At 46.4% G+C, this 20,817-nt stretch overlaps 1 protein-coding gene across 1 annotated transcript in view; it reads right to left on the bottom strand.

Moving 5' to 3' along the window:
* CPPED1 (calcineurin like phosphoesterase domain containing 1) overlaps positions 1-19,697 on the bottom strand; it is a 97,099-nt gene extending 77,402 nt beyond the window's left edge. The window contains exon 1 of the mRNA XM_075010728.1: positions 19,396-19,697. Coding sequence (XP_074866829.1) covers positions 19,396-19,459 — 64 coding nt within the window. The 5' untranslated portion in view covers positions 19,460-19,697. The remainder of the gene's footprint in view (positions 1-19,395) is intronic.
* Between the last annotated feature and the right edge of the window lie 1,120 nt (positions 19,698-20,817).

Genomic DNA, 20,817 nt, shown 5'->3' with positions numbered 1-20,817 from the left:
ACTCACTAGTGCTAAGCTCTTACTGGATAGAGATGAATCTCCTGGACAGGGGTAGAGGACATCAGCCCAGCAGGATATGCAGAATTCTTTCCTCATTCCCAGCTTTATTGCTCTTATGAGGCCTGCGCAGGACCCCTCACAGCAGTCCTGCCAACAGGGGTAAGGGAGGCAAAAAGGGTGCAAAAGGGCTTGGGGCTCCTAGCCCCCACTGTCTATATCCCAGTAGTGATGGTGACTGGAGCCCTGGGGCCTTTAAATTGCTGCGGGAGCATTGCACAGGAGCTACCTGCAGAGAGCCACACTGCAAAGCACTCAGGGCAGCACTGAGGGCTGGCTGCCCCAACCCTCCCCCTTCCATCAGTGGCCCTGCCCCTTCTGGGAGTACAGTCTGTGCTCCCAAGACTGTTGGCCCTCCTATCTCCCACACTTGGGCTGGGATCCTCCCGCCTCACTGGATCCTACAGCCCAGGCTCCAGAAGCTACACTGAATTTAAACAGCCCTGCAGCTTAAGCCCTTCAAGCCTAAGTCAGCTGGCACAGATCACTTTGCCAGCTTTCTAACTGCACAAAACCAAACACCTGAGACCCAGCAGTAACCCAGCTCCAGTCCTCTTCTGTCATTCGCTCTCCCCCCACACCCACTCACTCTGGTATAGGCTCCAGAATGGGACCACAAATGAGGCATTCTGGGTGCAGGCAGGAGTTCTGGGTTAGGGCTGGGAGTTGGAGTGCAGGGGGAGGGGTCTGGCTGGGGATGAAGGACTCAGGGTGCAGGAAGGGGCTCCAGACTGGGGTCAAGGGGTTTCGAGAGGGGAAGCAGGCTCAGGGCTGTGGGTTGGGATGTGGTTCCTACTCCCATGTGGACTCTGAAGTAGGGCTTGGGATGATGGGTCTAGGGAGTGGGAGGAAGTTCAGGGCTGGGACAGGGGGTTGGGGACACAGGAGATGTGGGCTGCAGGTATGAGTATATGTGCAAGAAGGGGTTCAAACTGGTAAGGGACAGGGGGAGTTACTTCCCAGTCAACAATGCAGGGGGCCTAAGGCAGGCTCGTTACCTGTCTGGTCTCTGTGGTGTTCCGCAAAAGCAGCCAGCATGTTCAACTAGGTGGAAGTGTTGCCAGCCTGACCTGTGAAGTGCATGCTGCCTGCATACCCCAGCGCCATCTCCGCAGTTCCCATTAGTTGTGGTTCCCAGCCCATGGGAGCTGTGGAAAGAGCCCTTGGTGGTGGTGTCAGCATGAGGCACTTCCCTGGCCACAGGGAATCAGGACATGAGGACTGCCTCTGGAAGTTACGCAGAGTCAGGGTAGGCATGAAGCCTGTGTTAGCCACACTGTGCCACTGACTGGGAGTCCCTTTTAGACCAGGCATTCGGGGGGTGGGTGGCTGGGTGGGAACAGATTCCTGGTAACCCTATCACAAGGTCAATGCACCTGAGCCTCCCAACTAATGCACCTGAGCCTCCCAACTAATCATCTTCCTCCCCCAACTGAGCTTTGGGCTGGTAGTTTCAGTCCTTTGGCAAATTTGTCAAGCCTGCTCATACACATTTTAGTTGTATTATTTAGATTCTTCCTACTGCCATAACACAGCATACAGGGAAACCTCACATCACTACAACTGAACTGCTTTTTCTCCTCAACATGTTATACAATATTTACAAGGTTCAATAAGGGCAAGTGCAGAGTCCTGCACTTGGGCTGGAAGAATCCCAAGCATTGTTACAGACTGGGCTCCGACTGGCTCGGTAGTAGTTTTGCAGAAAATGATCTGGGAGTTGTAGTGGACAAGAAGCTGGACATGAGTTAACAGTGTGCCGTTGTAGCCAAGAAAGCTAATGGCATATTAGGTTGCATCAAGAGGAGCGTTGCCAGTAGATCCAGAGAAGTGATTATTCCTCATTATACGGTTTTGGCGAGGCCGCATCTGGAGTACTGTGTCCAGTTCTGGGACCCCATTTATAGGAAGGATGTGGATACACTGGAGAGGGTCCAGCGGAGGGCAACCAAAATAATTAGGGGCTGGAGCATATGACTGATGAAGAAAGGTTGAGGGAGTTGGGACTGTTTAGTCTGCAGAAGAGAAGACTGAGGGGGGACTTCGTAACAGTCTTCAACGTACTGAAAGGAGGCTGCAAAGAGGCTGGAGAGAGGCTGTTCACAGTGGTCACAGATGGCAGAACACGGAACAATGGTCTCAAGTTGTATTTGGGAAGGTCCAGGTTGAACATGAGGAAGTTTTTCACTAGGAGGGTGGTGAAGCATTGGAATGGTCTACCCAGGGAAGTAGTGGAGTCTCCATCCCTGCAGGTGTTTAAGTCTTGCCTCGACAAAGCCCTGGCGGGGCTGATCTAATGGGTTTGGCCCTGCTTAGAGCAGGGGGCTGGACTCGATGGCTTTTTTAGGTCTCTTCCAGCTCTATTGTTCTATGATTCGATGATAATATAAATAATTTAATTTAATTTAATTATATTTTAAAATTAATATAGTATTTTGTGCAGCAGTAGCCCTGTTTATTTTATTATGTGGTTTTTATTTGCTAACTTGGTCAGGTACATTGGGTCTCCAGGTCATTAGAGAGAATTAGAAGTGTCACATGAAAATCTTAGTTTAGGATGCTCATAATTGCCTCGACGGAATAAAAAGATATGAACCTGGAAGCAAATTAAAATGTGTTCAGATTTTTTTTCTTTTTTGCCCCTCTGTCTAAGACCAGGCACTTATGTAGGAAAAAGAATACAACTGTTGCAGCCATAACCCTTTCTATGATCCTCTTTAGGATACGTCCAGCTCTCACTTTGGGCTAGTCTACATTGAAGCACTACCATGATGCAGCTGCACCGAAGCATGCCAACACAGTGGTGTCCACACTGACATTTAAGTTGGTGTAACTTATTCACATCCCTTAGTGACATAAGTTGTACTGACATCATCTATGCGGTAGAAAACCCCTCTGTCTTGCCCCTTTAGTTTTAATCTTGCTTTAATATCCACAGTTAAAACATCCACTCATAGCTGAATGAATTCTTAGGGCGTGTGTAATATGTTAGTGGATGGGTTTTTTTTTTTTTAATAGAATTATGGAAATCCACACTCAACTGCCCAACAAGAATTGTATTTCCACCAGAACTCTTTCTGATCAATATTACACAGCAGTTGCAAATGTGGTAACTGCAATAGGGAGATAAAAATAAAAGGTTAGTGTAAAACACCCTCAGCACCCCAGAACTACAGATTCAAACCTTATCAAGGTCAGCTCAGCAATTCATTCATCTAAGGCAACTACAGTGATTTCTAAGCAACCTACCCCAGTCAATTTTTTCAGATAAGATCTTAAAAATAAAAAAAAAATTGAAAGTTTTAAATAATAGGCTCCTAACGCATATTTAGACAACTAAATAAGTGGCTTGATTTGGGGATCCTTTAGGAAGAAACATTTTTAAAAAAAATAAATTGTTTAACTCCATTGAAATTGAAACACAGAATAGCAAAAGTAACTGCTATTGTTTAACATGCGCCATTCTACTTCCCTCTCCTTCAACAGCAAAAGTAAGAGATGTCAATCAATTCTAAGATAGTAGCAGCTGCCATGTACCTTTGCCAAATGTAGGATTCTACATTTCAATTACTTTAAAATGTAATAGCTAAATAAAACAATTTATAGTCACTTAACACCTTCTATCAATTCATACAATAATCATCCTCTCTTGTAAATTAATAATACATCTAAAGCTCATGTTTTAGAGAGACTGAAAGCCTATATCCATTAGTTTTTAAATCTGAAATGCAACCTTTAACATTTGCAAATTAGAAAACTCATTCAGACAGGCTTTTATTCAGAGAAGTGAAATGATCCATCAATCCATCTGTTTTCTATAGAACCCTTTTGGAACTAGCTGAATGACACAACATAATTTAGGTTTTTATTTCATGTGTCTTATACGGAAAATGAGAAATACGACTGTCATAAAATCAGTTTATGTGCTGCATCAAAGACATTGTTTCAGTAGAAAAATCTACTTACATTTTTAGAAGTGAAAAGCTATAAAAATGAGTTAAGGAAGCCCGTATCTCTATGGGTACTAGCTTAGCAGACATGTTCTGTGACTCAGTAAGGGAATGAGAGGTATTGAAAAAGATACTGAGTTTGGAGGAGTAGGGAGCTTTCCCCAGGATAAGCTCTCTGTATGATGCTGCTGTTCCTGCTCAAAGTTTTTCCATTCAGCGTCAAAATGAAAACAGACCAGATTCTTCTCAGTTTTCACTTCTGCTACTGGGAAACCCGCAGACAGCTGTGAAACTGATCAGAATCAAGTCAGTTTCACTGCTGATTTGGAAAGCTCCAGGCAACACAGAAGGGAAACATAAGGGAACACAAATGTAGGAAATGTAGAATACAAAGCAAGGACTTCATGAGAACCACCAACAGTGAGGAGAAACAAGTAGAAAGGTTCTGTTCTTTCCAGAAGCTAAGGAAGAGTGAATGCTACAGTTCCATCAGACACTAAACGGGGGTTTACAAAAAAAATGAACCACTAGAACAGGGTCAGAGAGAGAATCCCAGCAACCATCCATTTTCTGACAACTAGAGCTACAGAATTGGCTTATCTTATTACTGCACCCTGACAGTGAGGATGTCTACTTGTTTCATACAAATTGGATGGTAAATTTAGTCTCCTAGCTTGTAGTTGTCTCTGGTTTGTAAATTTAGGCTGCGCTTACACTGCAACATAATTTCAAATTTAAGGCAATTAGTTTGATATTACCATATGACTGTCTTCACTGTAAATACTATTAGCTCAATTTAGAGTGCATTAATCCTGAGATTACAAAATAGCAGTTACCTGATGGGTATAGTGTCAAGCTTGAATTCAGAAGTTCAATTAAAGGCAAGTGTGGAAGCGCCACATCTTAACTGAATTTATTAGCCTCTAGAGATGTCTTGTATGTAACCCACAATCCAATCAGTGCTCCACTCTGGCTGCTGCTCTCCAGCAACGGGAAGACTGTGAATTTCCAAGTGGGAGCAGCCAGCCTTTAGCTGTGGACTCTTGTTAGTACGAGAGCCTGAGAAATGTCTTTTTCTTTCTTTCTTTGCTATTAGCGCTCTGAGTCCATCTTCCCATTCAAATAGCCCTCCAAGGAGTTTGTGGTTCTGCCTTTACACTTATTTTTTTCCTGTGTTGCCTGACACCAGCCCATGCCCTGCTGCACCACGTGTCAACAAGGCTGTGCTGGGGATTGTGCTTGCACAAGACACCGAGAAACTTCTTCTCAGAAGTTTACATTTGTGTGAGAACCCCCTTCCGTGCCCAACAGGCACCACATGGTCTGAGTCTTTCCCACACTCAGCAACATCACATGGGTAGCCCCCAACCCAATAAAAGGATGTGCCTGACCCCCAGTGACTAAGATACTTGGGGCTTTCCTGCTGCTGTGGGGAAGTCTCCCCCGGCAGCTAAGAAATTCAGGGTTTTTCTGCTGCCATGGAGGAGAACCACCTCAACTGGCCCCCCACTGAATCCCCCTCTTCACCCATATTGGGGCCTGCTGCCACCCGGGGCAGGGGGGAGTCTCCCCGACCAGCTAAGGGTCTTGCTGCCACCAGGGAAAAGTCTCCCCTGGTGGCTAAGATACTGTGGGCTTTGCTGCCACCACGGGGGAAGGACCACTTCAACTGGTCCCCTACTGAACCCACCCTTCGCCCACACCAGGTCTTGCTGCCACTGGGGGTAAGTCTCCTCCCACTGGCCAAGATGATGTCAAGACCATCAAGCATACCCAGAACGCTACAGGGATGAGGGAACTGTGGGATAGCTTCCCATAATACACTACTGCAATAGTCGATGTTCACCAGTTTGAGTGTGGCAGTAATGACTCGACTTTGTGAGGATCACGTGGGAAGTGAGGATGGTCAAATTCAAATTTATAAATTTCAGAATTAGAAAATAAATATAAATAAATTCGAATTTATCTCATGGTGTAGACACAGCCTTAATCTCGTTGCTTATAGTTGTCTGAAAGTTCCCCTGACTTAAAAGTACACACATTAATAAATAGAAATTTATTAATATATTAATAAAGAGAAATTCAATATACACAGGATTCTAGAAGGAGAAGTGACAGAACTCATAAGGAAAGGGAAAGAGATATAGATGGAAGGACTGCAAATAAACTGCAAATAAACAGAGGAAAGAAAACAGAAGTTATGCAAGAAAATTACATAATCACTTCTTATATTAAAAAACCCAAGAAACTGAACCAGAAAAAAAAGAAGATACATCAGCACAGAGTTGGGAAAATGGTATTTAGTTAACATATTATTTAATTAATTTCTATAGCATTGCTGGCTAATTTAGTCAAGAGCTACATAGTAAACAGTGGTTAAAAAAAATCGATACAACACTTTTTCTGCTGTTCGGTCAGTCCAAGTAGTAAGCTCCTTTTTTTTTTTTTTTTTTTTTTTTTTAAACAAAATAAGGCTTATTTACACAGAGCTCCTCCCATCCCTAGTTTACTAATTCTGAATTAAAATGTGAGGATATTTTATACAAATTTTGACACACTAGTGCAAGTATTTTGGTTTACATTAGTTTTATTTTAGTTTGGCTTAAACTGAGTAACAGATTTAAAATAATCCAGAATAAATCAGTCTTCACACACAATTTGCACCTCTGCAAAACCCTGTGCGAAGAAAGATTATTCATAAATGAAGTGTCTTCGGACAATAATTAAATAGCGTGCAGCAGATTAGTTCGTTCAAAACTACAACAGGCAGTGACTGTTGGGAGTGTGCCAGTACTACTCTAGCCTGTTTTAATCCTCAGTGCTAGTTAAGTGTGGTACTTTTTTCATGCCCTTGGTGTAAACTAAATAAACACATGAACACATGGGTTATTCAAAGGGAGACATCAAAGACTAGAAAGTCCACATCAGTGAGCATCCTTTCCATCTTAGCTGAACATATAATTTAACAAGGTCAGAGAATTAAAAATTGACTCTGCGTCTTCATGGTGGCTGTAATGTTACTGTCTCAAATCAGGCCAGTATCAGAACAAAGTACTGCAACATCACTAATTCCTAATTCCCACACATAGTCATGAGAAACAGATATAATAGCTTCACCACAAACATGCATCAGGTGCACCAAAACCAGATGTAAAAGTTCTTTGTTTTGTTCTGATATAATTTTGTTTCTGGAAGCTCGATTGTTCCTAGTGTTTTCGGTTTTTACCAATTTTCCCCAATAACTTACAAGGATTTTTTTTTTTTAAGTTCAGTTTTTACTGATTTGCACATTCCTCAATCCACTCAATATTTTTCCAGATACTTAATTTTACTAAGCAAAAGCTTATACTCCAGAAAAACTGTTAATCTATAAATGCCACAGGACTTCTCGTTACTAATAATTTATGTGATTGTTGTGTCCTGTAGCTCTGAGATGGAAACAGTTTCTCAATGTAAAACACAGCACACACAATGGAGGTCAGAAAAAAAAAAATCAGTGTTAATATTGCAGTCTGACTAGCTCACAAGGAGACATTGCTCACCTATTTCTTTGTACTCATTCAGTGTGGTGCTGAATATAATCAATCAGTCTTCCACAAATAAAGGTGGAGGACTGATTGATTACATTCAGAAGCACAACAAACATGAGACAAAAATAAATATGAACCAAGAAAATCAGTGCTTAGAAATTTTCAAGAAAAAACAGCAATGAAAATAATGCCTTGTGCTTCAACTACTGCAGCACTGAGGCCAGTGTTTCCACTGACAGAATAAAGTAGTTTATCAAAAGCAAGCAACACAAGAAGCTGAAAGAAGAAAGTGAGCTTTGAGACAAGCAATTAGTATTAGGATCTTCACCAGGCCTATAATTACCGGATGACCACAGTTAAATGCAGAGGATCCTGTTGGTAACTTGTGCAGCAATACAGCCCACCCTAACACAGAACACTTCACTTGTAAGTATCTGAAAGAAAACGAAGATGCTCTATGATGTTACCGGATGGAATGAACTGATGGAGATGTGGTGTCTAGTCTGACTCTTCATGAGGCTTCTGGTGCTTAGCACTATCTAATTCTTGGCGTTTAGGCTGTTTCTTCTTTTTTTAAATTTCAGAATGAATTATTTTGTGGTTATCTGACGCTCATTCTCTCTGCTGACAATGTTTTGTTGACACATCTTTAACTGATAATATTTGAGATGTACCAAAGAAGCTGATAAAATGTGGGTGCAAGTAACACACATTCTGCTTCCTATATGACTAAGTGTCTGCAGGAAATTAAACAATCAGAAGCTAGAGCTGCTATATACTTTGTGTCCTGCTCATCTGAGTAACTCTGTGCTGTCAGCAGCTACGACTATAGAAGAAACGTGGAATCACGTGTTGCTGGATTCGGGGGCATTTTCAAGCACGCAAGCAGGCTGAAGGGTTTGTTTTACAAAGTATGGCCATTTCTCCACATGCCACTTGTTTCGGAAGATGACCCTCTAGAAGATGTGTTCTGGATGATTGTCATCCAGAAAAGCACATCTACACGCTAAATGGGCCCCCAAAAGAGCCACCTCTTCTTCTGGAAGAGCGCGTCTACATATGCGCTGACACTCTTCCGGAAGAACAGGGAAGGAAATGGTGTGGATGGGGATGCAAGGCTGGGGAGCCCTGCCAGGGCTGCTGGCCACATGGTCCTTTAAAGGGCTCCACCCAAACAGCCCCTCCCTGCACAAACTGCTGAGGCTCGCTGAGCTGCTTGCAGCAAGGCAGACCCAAGTCCCTGTCTTGCGTGTCCCAACCGGCAGGCATGGACCCACAGCAGTCACAAGCCAGCAGGCTTGCCCTGACCTGCAGGCTGGCCGTCCTCCTGGCAACCCTCCTTGGCTTCCTCTGGCAACAGAGACTAAGGCTCCACACTGCCCCAGCAGGCTCCCCCTGGCCTCTCCAGTGTGTCTAGACCCACACCACCAGCACAGACTGGTGGGACAGGGTTGTCATGGGGTAGTGGGATGAAGACCACTGGCTGCAGAATCTCCAGATGAAGACGACTTTCCTGGAGATCTCCAGTTGGCTCGCCCCCACTCTCCAACACCAGGACACCTGGATGAGGCCAGCCCTCTCCACGAAGAGGGGCATGGCCACTGCCATATGGAAACTTTCCACCCTGGACAGCTACTGGTCCATCGGACAGCAGTTTGGGGTGGGCATATCCACAGTCAGGACCATTGTACCAGAGGTAAGCCCTGCCCCAGGCCCCACCCTGGCCAGGGGCAAAGGAGGGAGCCAGCAGGCTCAGGAGACCCCTGGGGGGCTGGACCAGCGCCCAGATAGGCTTAGCCCGGGGGGATACCACATGCCTACTGCTGGAGGGGTTCACCAGTGGGGGGGGCAGTAGGAAGGGAGAGGGAGGACAGGGAAGGACCCCTGCATATGCCCTCGAGTGTACTCACTCCCATTCCCCTGCAGGTTGTGAGGGCCATCAACCATGTGCTGGTGTGGCAGCTGGTGCACATCAGGGACCCGGATGCGCTCCTTGAGGACTTCACGGAGCTTGGGCTCCCCCAGTGCTTCGGGGCAATTGACAGGACACATCTCTGCATCAGGGCCCCAGACCACAGCGGCAGCCGATATGTCAGTCGCAAGGAGTACCACTCGGTAGTGCTCCTGGTGCTGATGGACACCCAGGAGAGGTTTACGGACATTTATGTTGGCTGGCCAGGCAGAGTGCATGCATCCTGTGGAACTCTGTCTTGTTTTGCAGGATGGAGGCTGGAACATTCGTGCCCTGGCGGGAGCATGTCACCACACAGGTCACCTTGCCCCTCTGCCTCACAGGTGACCCAGCCTACCCCCTCCAGCCTTGGTTGATGCACCCATACATGGGCCACCCCAGACCCTCCCAGGAGCTGTTCAATGCCCAGCTCACTTGGGCCTGGTACCCAGTCCAGCATGCCTTTGGCCACCACAGTTCAGATGTCTCCTCACGCGCCTTGATATGGGGGTGGACAACGTCCCAAAGGTTGTAGGAGCCTAATGCACACTCGACAACTTCATCGAGGTTATTGAGGGGTTGGATGGCAGAGCCAGCCCCCGCTACCAGCAGCCCACCGCATCCCCTGACAGGTGGCTCACCTGGAACAGGGTCTGGATCTGCAAGGCACTCCAGGAGGCATTCACCTGGGGAGGACTACTAACACCTCCACCCTCCTCCCACACACACCCTCGCACACACCCCCAACCCTCTACCCTCTCTCACAATAACCAGGGACACAGGGATACATACTGTAAATATGTATTTAACAATCATACAACATTAGAAAACAGAGTGTAAAAAATAACTAGAAAAATAATAAAACCAATGTCTGTTAACCAAACAACAACTAACTATATACTTGAGGGCCAGGGAACAGTGGTATTCGAACTGGGACAGGGCCTGAGACAGGGATGGTGGGGGCCCGAGCCAAGGGACAGGGTGAAGGGCCATGAGCCCCAGTACCCATGGGTGCCCATCCACCTCGGGTGTGCGGTCCCCTCCAGGGTGTTGATGGAGCAAGGAGAACTGGTAGGTACGGGCAGCCCACAACCATTCCAGCCTCAGCAGGAGGGCAGGGGGAGGCAGGTCACTGCTCAGGGGACCCTCCCTGTGGCCTGCTGTTGCCATGAGCCAAGCCACAAGGTCCCTCAGGGAGGAAGTAGGCAGGCCTGGGGGAACTAGGGTGGTCAGGGCCTTGGGGCCATGGGTTAAGGGGTCCTGAGCAGCGGGGGCCAGGCATGCGGGGGGGCTTGGGGAAGGCAGTGGGGGGATAATGGAGAGGGAGCAGCGGGGCTGTTGGAGTAGCTTGGGGCTGATCTACCAGGGCCCCACACACGGTGCGAAGCATCCCCACCACCTCCCCGTGTCCCACCTCCAATTCAGCTAGGCCTCGTCAAGGGCCAGCTGCCTCTCCGCCAGGGCATCCTGGTGGCAAAGGGCTACAGTGTAGGCCCCGGCCTTGTCCTTGCAGCCCTGGGGCCTTGTCCAACACACCTGTGGCCACCGTGCCGTGGGGGCTGGGGCCAGTCAGGGCCCAGCGGGTGGGCTGCTGGGTCCTCTGGCCTGGACAGGGCTGGAGGGCCCTGGGCTCCTCATCTAGCTCCCCAGCCCTAGGATGGTGCCACTGAGAGAGAGAGAGTGCGGGGGAGGAGGGGATCACTGCCACATCCAGACCCTGAGTGGCATGACCCTGCCCCCTTGGATGGTTACCCCTACCCTGGACCCATGAGGCAGAAGTGCACCAGGGTATGCCGCCATGTGAGCCCCTGCGCACTTGCCACGCTGGCACCTGGGGCTTGGTGCCGAGGCAGAGGCACTGTCCATGGTGGCCCACCCCAGCGATGGGCTTGCAGGCTGGCCGTGCTTGGCCATGGGGGAGGGCACCCCATCCAGGGAGTGGGTTGGCTGGGTGCATCCATGCCACCTTAGGGACCCTTGCCATGCTCAGGGGGCTCTCCATGGGGGAGATAGACAGATGTTGCTTGCAGGCTTGGGCGCACCCCAGGCCCCGACTGGGGACAGGCCATCAGGGGTCAGAGCCTCACAAAGGGGCCCAGATGTGCCCCCCGCACCCCAGGACCTTGCAGGCATGCACTTAACTGAGGTCGCCTCAAACAGGTCAGGTGATGCTCGACTGGAGGGGGCTTGGCTGCTAGTGGCAGAGGGCAGCTCTATGACCAGGAAGCTGTCTGAGGACTCCCCATTGGACAGAACGTCCACAGTGCCAGGGCCCTCCTCCCGCTCTGGTGCAGCAGGGGGCTCAGGTGCGGCCATCTCCAAGGTGACCTGGGGTGGTGACGCATTGCCCATAGCCAGGTAGTCCCGCAGTTCCCTGTAAACCCTGTAGAAGGGGCAGCTGGCTGGGGCATAGCCAGATCTGTGGGCGCTGTCCTGGGCCCGCATGTACCCCTGCCGCAGCTCCTTGACTTCACACCAGACCTACTTGGGGGTCTGACAGAGGTGGCCACTGGCAGCCAGGTCCTGTGTGAGGCAGGCGAAGGCAGGGGCCTTCCTCTGGTGCTCACTGGTGTCGTGGAAGACCTCTTCATCCCGCCAGAGGCCCAGGAGATCTGGCTCAGTCCATGAGGGGACCCTCCATTTGGGAGCCCTGTTGGGTGTCCTGGCTGCCCATGTCCAGGTTCCCAGGGCTCTCCTGGGTGGTGCAGGGTGCTGGCCTGCTAGCCGTCACTGCTGCTCAGGGCCTGTCAGTGCTGGTGGGCCTCGGTGGAGTGTGGCTGGCACATGCTGCCTGTCTCACACACTCAGGTCCCTGCCACCGGGTCTCTGGGTCCTTTGAGCTTCAAAAGCCGCAGGACCTGGAGACCATAGAGCCCCACTTGGGTTGCCTAGATTGTCTCCATTCTCCAGTGGGCCGCCGCCATACTGGGCCACTTCTTCCCCAAGAAGTCTGCAAGCATCTACACATGCTTTCTTCCAGAAGAATCTTCCGGAAGAAGGAGCTCTTCCTGGTTCCACAATGGAGTACAGAATCTGAAAGATGAGGCGCCTTCTTCTGGATTCCTTCCGGAAGAGCGGCTAACATGTGTAGATGCTCCCTGGCTCTTCCGGAACAAGATGCTGGCATTCTGGAAGATCCTGCATGTGTAGAAATGGCCTATGAGTGCAGAATTGACTGCTGGTTACCTACCCCTGTTATGCCACAACTGAAGATGAGCTTGTACTTTGCTGTCATGTAAATAATGCGTGGAATATGCTAATGTGTCTCCCAGATCACCCTGAGTTAGTTGGTTCTAAAGCAGAAGCTTTGAGGAGACTAGAAAATAACCAGGACGTCTGATTCTGTGCACTAACATATTATTCAATACAGTAGTCCCTTGAGTTATGCAAGGGTTGTGTTCCCACACACCCTCACATACCTCCAATTTACGCAGAATTCAATATTGGCTCCCTCCTCCCACCCCCAGCGGAGCACACGTTCTGCAGCCAGGGAAACAGCAGGAGCAGCTGGATCTCCTTTTGAAAGGTAAGTCCTGGGGTTCGGGTGGGGCAGTTGGGGAGAGTTAAGACTGGCTATGGGAGTGTGCAGCCATGTGGAGGGCAGGGGGGTTAAGCCTGGGGTGGTGGGGGAGTGCAGTTGAGCCAGGGCCAGGCAACCCTGCAGGGGGTGAGCCAGAGCTGCACACAGACGGTTGAACTAGGGCCATGCTGGGCTAGGGGAGGGAGGTTGAGCCAGGACCAGGGGGAGTGTGGTTTTGAGTTGCGCTTAACTCACGTTAATGTGAGTTAAGCTCAACTCAAAATTGTGCATTTCGAGGATTACTGTACTGAAAACTTGGAATCACTGTGTGACACACAGAAAACACTGGTGTTTTCTGCAACTACTGCCAACACATTTGCAAACACAGACATTGACTGGATCCTAACGATCTCAGCTGCAAGAAAAGCATGTGTCAGGAAAACAGCTGTTTCTGGAGATCCTTCTGGCCCCAGAGCATGCAAAACAAAAACAAAAAAGGATTCAAAACCTCCACCACAGTGCTCACGAGGAAAGGGAGTTGAATGCAGATTGCTCTTCCATCAATTTAGCAGGTATTGGCTGGATTCCCTAAATTGGCTAAATTCACTAAACAAAATTCTTCCTATTATTCTTTCACTGAAGCAGTGTTGATCTCCCCATTTGTGAAGACAAGCCCTATGACTTGTACAAGGGCGTTTCAACCATTTGCCACTGACTATTAAACCTGAAAGGGAATTTTATTACTTACATGAACACGTCTATCCCTGACACTGCGAAACTGCAAGCGCTGACTTTTTGGAACAGTCATCAAGACATACTTTCCAATTTCAGCCAACTGGCATGTCAAGCTGTGAGCGTACCTCCTGGATCTACTGATGCAGAGAGCACCTTTTCAAAGTTGGGCTACCTCCAACACAGCAAAAGACTTGACATGAGTGAAGACAGGTGGAAGAAAAATGTGAGCATGCACAAACCAGACTTTCAGAAAAACTACTAGGGCTTAGATGTACGAAGATTTTTTTTTTAAAGTTTCAGTGACACTGTAGTAAGAAGTGAATATTACAAAAGGTTTTTGTTTCTTTTCCCCTTCTGACTTTTCCTAATTTTTTATTTTAAACTGATCTCATCCCAGCTTTAATGATTGAAAAATAACACTGAAAAATTCCAAGAATTTTTTAAACAAATGAAAACTGAAAATACACGAGAATACTGACTACAAATTATTCTATAAGTAAACAAACAAAAAAATGATGAACCATTAGAATTTCTTCACACTAAATTGTACGTGCTGACTTTTGGATTTACAGCTTTAAATACTCCTTTTATAACACTGGTATCACTTTATAGTGTATTTTTAAAATATGAAAATCTGTTAGAATGATTGGTTGAGCAGTCCAATTATGTACTTTTTAACAGTTGTTCCTTTTTTCTGTTTTTACAGGATTTCTTCCTCATTTCTTCCCCCAATGCTTTTACTTTAGCTTCCTAAGATGACCACCACCACTTGCCAACAAGAAGTAAAAAAAAAATATGTATTGTCGCTGGTTTACAGTTTTGAAAAAACTATTAGCATCTTAACTATTAGAAACTAAACTATGTTGAATGTCTCACTATGAAGTGACTTGGATTTACACATATAGAAACAAAGTCTTATTGCCAAACAAACTCCAGTTTTACCAGTTTTACTTTGTTCTTATCTTTTAGTTTTGCTGACTAAATGAATTACTACGGGGTGGGGACTCTACCCCATTTGCCCACAAGGGATTAAGGAAAACTCTACCCGGCAACAGGTACCACACTGTACTATCAAAGGTGACACAATGCTACCCCCTAAACAAACCTGGAGTGAGTGTCATGCCAAGAGATGAGCTGGAGTTATTGATGGGACAAGGGACATAACACAGTGCTCTGGGGGATTCTGAACTGTGAAACAGTCAGCCAACTGGCCCCTCCTAATGATGCTGGAGGCTGCACATTAAGTCATCTCTGTCTGTGTAGAGCCTTCTGGAATCTCATCCTAAAAGTTTAGCTGGTAAATAAGGCTGACTTCTTGACTCCTTTTTCCAAGCTAGAGAGACACAATTCACATCTCCTAGATAGTGTTTCACTTTCTGAAGGCAAAAATTAGCTCTGAAACTACCTGTTTTGCATGATAAGTCTGGTTAAACAAGAATTGCAAAGGAATGAAAATATTGTTGGTTTGCCATTTACACGCCTTTCAGTAAAGATTATCTCAAGCTTCCCTGCTGTTTGTTTTTAAACATAGAATGGCAGCAATATTAGGCCCCCATTTCCCTCACTTTGTTGGTGGGCGCTGGCAAAGTCTTGAGATATTTTAAATGATGTTACATTTGGTTATAAACTAAGCTATCAATCTTCCTCTGTATGAAATGGGAGAGGGGATCCTAACTCAGGGAGAGTAGTGAGAACCAAATATTTTTAAAGAAACAAGTGTGAAAATAGATGGATCTTTTCAAGCCAAGGCAATCTTCATATGTGAGAAAGAACGAACGTAAAGGGGGAAAACTTTTACCTTGTGTACTTGCTTCACCTCCAAGAAAATGTATTTTGCCATTTCTCAGCCACAAACAGCTTGCTTTTTTTTTAAAGAAAAAAAAGTGCTTGTATTAAATCAATTAAAATTTCTTGTTCAATACTAAAAATTCTCACTATTAATGACTTTTAACATGCTGCCATTATAGATTCTATGAACAGGTACAAAGAACAATTTCCATTCCCCAGGCATACTACCAAAAGACAGAGGCCGCATCTATACAGCACTACTCTTGCAGAGGAGGAATGCAAACGAGGAAGATCAAAAATGCAAATGAAGCACTGACTTACAAATCTCACACTTCATTTGCATAATCTCACACAATCATGCTTCTGGAAGAGACTTTTCTGAAAGCAAAAAACAGCCATGTAGACAGGGTTCCTTCGGGGAAAAAATGTTTCGAAAAGAACCTTTCTTCATTCATTCATTTCAGGAATAGTTTTGTAAAAGCTTCTTTGGAGGCATCATAAAATCTTTTTATCTAAAGAAATAAATATTGTCAAAATATACACAACTAAAAAACACAAGCTAAAATAATGCCAGAGAGCAGACCTGGTTTGGATAAAGATAAGCACAAATGTGATATGTTGAGTAATAGAGTGAAATTTCTAATACAGGTTGAACATCTCTAAACCAGCACATTCTTGTGCAGCAATATCCGTAATCCAGCATGATTTTAGTTAAACGGATGACCACTTATCACAGATGTGGCCAAGTTTTCCATGGTCCCATAAAGTTTGTTTACAGCCATCAGCCCTGGCTCTCACCATTCCATGCTCTTATTTAGCTGTAATTTACCCCTACATGTCTTCTTAGAGCCCAGGAAGGAGAAGGGAGAAGCAGCATTGGTAATGCTGCTGGACAGTGACATCCCATGGTTTGGCAAATTCTTTCATTCAGCACCAGTTAGATCCTCAGGGTGTCGACCTAGAGAGGTTCAACCTATATATATTTACAACATGCATAGAAAAATAAAAAGATTTAAAATATATACTTGTCTAAATATGAGTGGCACCCATTAACCTAGTTATTTTAAGAAAAATAAATTTGCTTCCTTTGCCATTCCTTTTCATTCTCAACACCAAATTTTAACATTTAAGCCCATTAAATAAAACAGACTACTTAGAGTTTTTTAAAAGGCTTGGAGAGGAAGGGGTAAGTTATGACAACATGAAATCATGGTACATTAGTCAAAACCTGTTACAAATTTGCCCAATGGTTATGAAAATACGAGTTGGTGTGGGAAAGTGTGTATCTCCTCTAAATTATATATATACACATTTATTTTTATATGTAATCCCAAAATTTATTAGCAAGGTGGAAATAGCGTCTGGGACTCTAACAGCTATAATACTCATCACCTTTGGGAAGTGGTGGGGAAAATGAACAAGTTATTAAATAATCTGTAAATAAATTAGAATAGCTTTAATGCTGTTAAAATTAAGAGTTTCTTATTTAGCTTATTTACTTAAGTAAAATATGTTGAGGACTTTTTAAAGTCTCTGTTTAAAAAGTGTGCATCATTTGAGAAAAGCCTAGATACAATATGTAGATTTTATTACATAAGCATAATATTTGCCTCTGGCAGAACTGTCACAAAAGTCAAATGCAATGAGTTTTGAGGTAGAGACAAAAAATTCCTTTCCCTTATTAGACTTTTTTCTACTCCCCAAATTAGTGGCTACTTGCCAGTATGACACTTATACAATCATTGTTCTCTATTAAGCCTCCTTCCTGAACAGTTAAAAGCTATCTTTCCTATTCCTCCAAATCCTTTGCCCTGAGAAGTTCTGCTGCAGTTCTGTGGAGCTACAGTGGCACCAAATAAACAGGATCATTTTTAAACTGCACTATATAGTTCCAAAGAAATTGTTTACACTACAGTGTTAAATAAGCACATTGCCAAAGAAATCAGTTTTAAATGCTCTGAGTTAATTGCTTAAAATACAGAGGTAAAAGCAGTTTAATGGAAGCACTACAGCTGCTCTAGACAATGAGAAATTTGGGGTACAATTTCACATGAAGAGGGTAGTTGGAGGAAAATGCATTTAACAGTGTGAAAACTGTGTACACCAAAATTATTATTCTGGGATAGAATGCAAGAGTGGATTAACAGAAGACACAATCCAAAAGGGAGCAAAACCAGCGGGTATTGTTTTCATGTTTTTGAAGTGAGAACTATTGTGCCAAATTAACATTATAGGTGAGAAGCAGCTCAATGTAGGTGAGAACTTGATGAAAGGAAAGATGTCTGTGGAACAAATTAACAAGTACATTCGGGAATCCCAGACAAAAATGTGAACAAATATTTTTCAGCTCTTTATGTATTCATCAAATGTTACTTCCGTTGAGCTTTCACCTTTTATAAAGAGATTAAATCCACAACAAGGAAACAACACAGCTAGAGGAGGCAAAAGAACACTAACAAATATGCAAGTCCTAACCAATACCAGTTTGCAAAAAGATTTTACTGGAAGTGTTTATTTGAAGAATACTAGATGATCAGATAATATGCAGTGAAAAGAAAAACTCTTGTAATAAATGTGGTTTGGAACAATTTTATTTGTTGCCATTTTCATACTACTGTATTGCACTACCTTTTTGGATCTAATTTTGCTCAGCAATGTTTACACTGTTACTGCTATTCTTTCATTGAGATTTCACTATACAGTTTGGATGTGTCTACACTTTCATTCCTCTTTCGAAAGAGACATGCAGATACGAGAAATAAAAACGCAAATGAGGTGCAAATTTACATAGGGTTCCATGTAAACTATGCACTTTTGTGGCCACTCAGAAGAGATTTAAATGCCGTCCAGCTGATTAGCAGAGGACACACAACTAGGGTTTTTGTTTTTACTGGTGATACAAATTCACACATACCTCTGTGCACCTAAAAACACATATTCCACACAGATAGAAAAGTTTAGAGGAAACACTGATCAAAATTAGTGAGTTTAAAACATTTGGCTTCAAGAGCAAGTATTTCCAGTGCACACCAACAAAGCAAGACCATACAACACAGCTTCCTGGTTCTTGCGCCCTTACTTCAACTAACCCATTCAGGAACAAACACCCACAGACAAAATCCACATCTGACTCTCAGGGTATATACAAATCAACCTGAGTGCATGGTTAAGTTAACAACCGCTGCTGGCCGCCTGTGTAGTCCTGAAAGCTGACATAACAGTGACCACACACCAAAACATCAACTGGTCACCAACCCAGGCCTCTTGCACAGAATGAAGCGGTGGATACACGAACAGGCGTCAGCTCTGAACCACCTGGGGGCAGCCTACCAGGCTTAGCGGCCAACAGTATTTCTTGTAATATCTTCGGAACAGACGTTAGTGTCTGACACAGCGCCGGGGCAGGGGAAGGGCAGCGCGGTGAGCGGCGCCGGCGACAGAAGGGCAGCTTGTCGCTCATCGGTCACAGGTTTGCAGGTCAGCTCGGCCTGCGGGACGGTCTGTGGAGCGCCCTCGGCTGCCCGCGCTGCACTCTGCCCGCAGCGGGCTGTCCCAGTGACCCCGCCCGCTGCTCCCTCGGCCGCCTCCCGCCGTCCTTGCTAGAGTAGTGACCCTCCGACGCGCGACGGACCATTGCCGGAGACCAGTCCCACCCTGCAGCCTGCGCACCTCACGCTCCCCTACCCCCTCACCCCGACCCCGCCAGACGGGCCTGAGCGTCGCCTGTACTGTCCCCCCAACGCCGGCGCGCGCAGGGAGACGGGCGCGCCCGGCTGGCACCCGCACCCCGCCGCAAACGTTCCGCCGAGCGCCGAAGTCCAGTCGCGCCCGCCCGCCTCCCTGCGCCCGGCGGGGGCCACGTACCTTCACGGAAGGTGCGCAGCGTCCTGCCCCGGGCTCTCAGAAACACGTCCGGGTCCTCGGCCATAGCGCCAGCTAATGGCAGCCGCGTCCGGAAACCCGGCTTCCCGCGCTGGGCCGGGAGAGGAGCGCGGGACGGGGCGAAGGCGGAAGAGAGGGGCCTGGCCCTGGGAATGGCGGGGAGCCCGGCCCCGACTGGCTCCCGGTCGCGGGGAGGGGCGAGGGAGGATCCAGCCCCAGAGACAGCGGAGAGCACCAGGGCCGGACTTCGCTCCGGTGTTTAGCACCTGCTGGCGGCCCGGGGGACAGCGCACGGAGCGTACAGACTTGGGCGGGGGCGGGGCTGGGGCTCGTGCCCGGCTCTGTGTGTCTGGTGTGAAAGCCGGAGCGCGGGCCCGGCAGCCAGGAGGGACTCGTTCCTCCCACCCCTCCCGTGTCCCATCGTTTACATTGAAATACAAAGGCAGCGATTCCGTTTCTCCCTAAAAGTGACAACACCCCTCAGGCTGCTGCTGCTCAGCCCCAGTCCCCTCTTCGCCTCCGGTTTTCTTTTAATTCAAGGCCCATTAGCTCTGCAGCGCGGTGCGCTTCATCCTTCTTTAAAAGCCAGAGGCAGTTTCTCCTACTGATCAGCCTTCCCAGCCACCAAGGCCTCGTGTTCCTTTGAACTCCTCAGCAGATTAAGTAGAGGCACCAAGGCTGGAGGGGAAGGGGAGTTGTCACTTAAATCAGTGGACTTACTACAAAATTACAGCAATTAACCTGAGAACAGACGTTTCCCCCAAATTTGAGGTGTCATAAAAACGTCTTGAGTATTATGAGACTGTGAAAATAATTGGGGCATCATTGTGCTTTCATTTACATCAGTGTAAATCTGAAATAACTCCCAGGGCTTAAAAAGAATTAATCCTATTTAAATTTGACCCATTTCTCCTCCCTTATTATTTTACTATTGATTTTGTTACAGTAGCACCTAGAGCAGTGGTTCTCAAATGTGGGTCAGGACACCATTTTAATGAGGTTGACAGGATTGGCTGACTTACACTGGTTGGGGCCCAGAGCTGAAATCAAAGTTCAAGCCCGATCACCTGGAGCCAAAGCAAATGTGAAAGCCCAAGACCCACCAGCTGAGCTAAGTGTTCCAGTTGCAGGGCCCTACCAGGGACTGAAGCCCTTTGGCTTTGGTCCTCCAGCTAGGGGTGATAGGGACTGGGAAGGTTTAGGCTTTAGACTCCCCTCCATGGCTCATGTAGTAATTTTTCTTGTTGGGAGTGAGTCCCAGTGCAATGAAGATTGAGAATCCCTGATTCTGAGGTCCAAACTAGTGCTAGATACTGTATAAACACCCAGTAATATATTCTCTTGCCTCAAGACTTTTAGAATCTGATTAGACAAAACAGTGAAAAGGTGGAAAGGGAAATGGCA

This window comes from Carettochelys insculpta, chromosome 16 (assembly GCF_033958435.1).
Source record: "Carettochelys insculpta isolate YL-2023 chromosome 16, ASM3395843v1, whole genome shotgun sequence".
Classification (NCBI taxonomy): domain Eukaryota; kingdom Metazoa; phylum Chordata; order Testudines; family Carettochelyidae; genus Carettochelys; species Carettochelys insculpta.
This window is presented reverse-complemented; position numbering and strand designations above follow the sequence as displayed.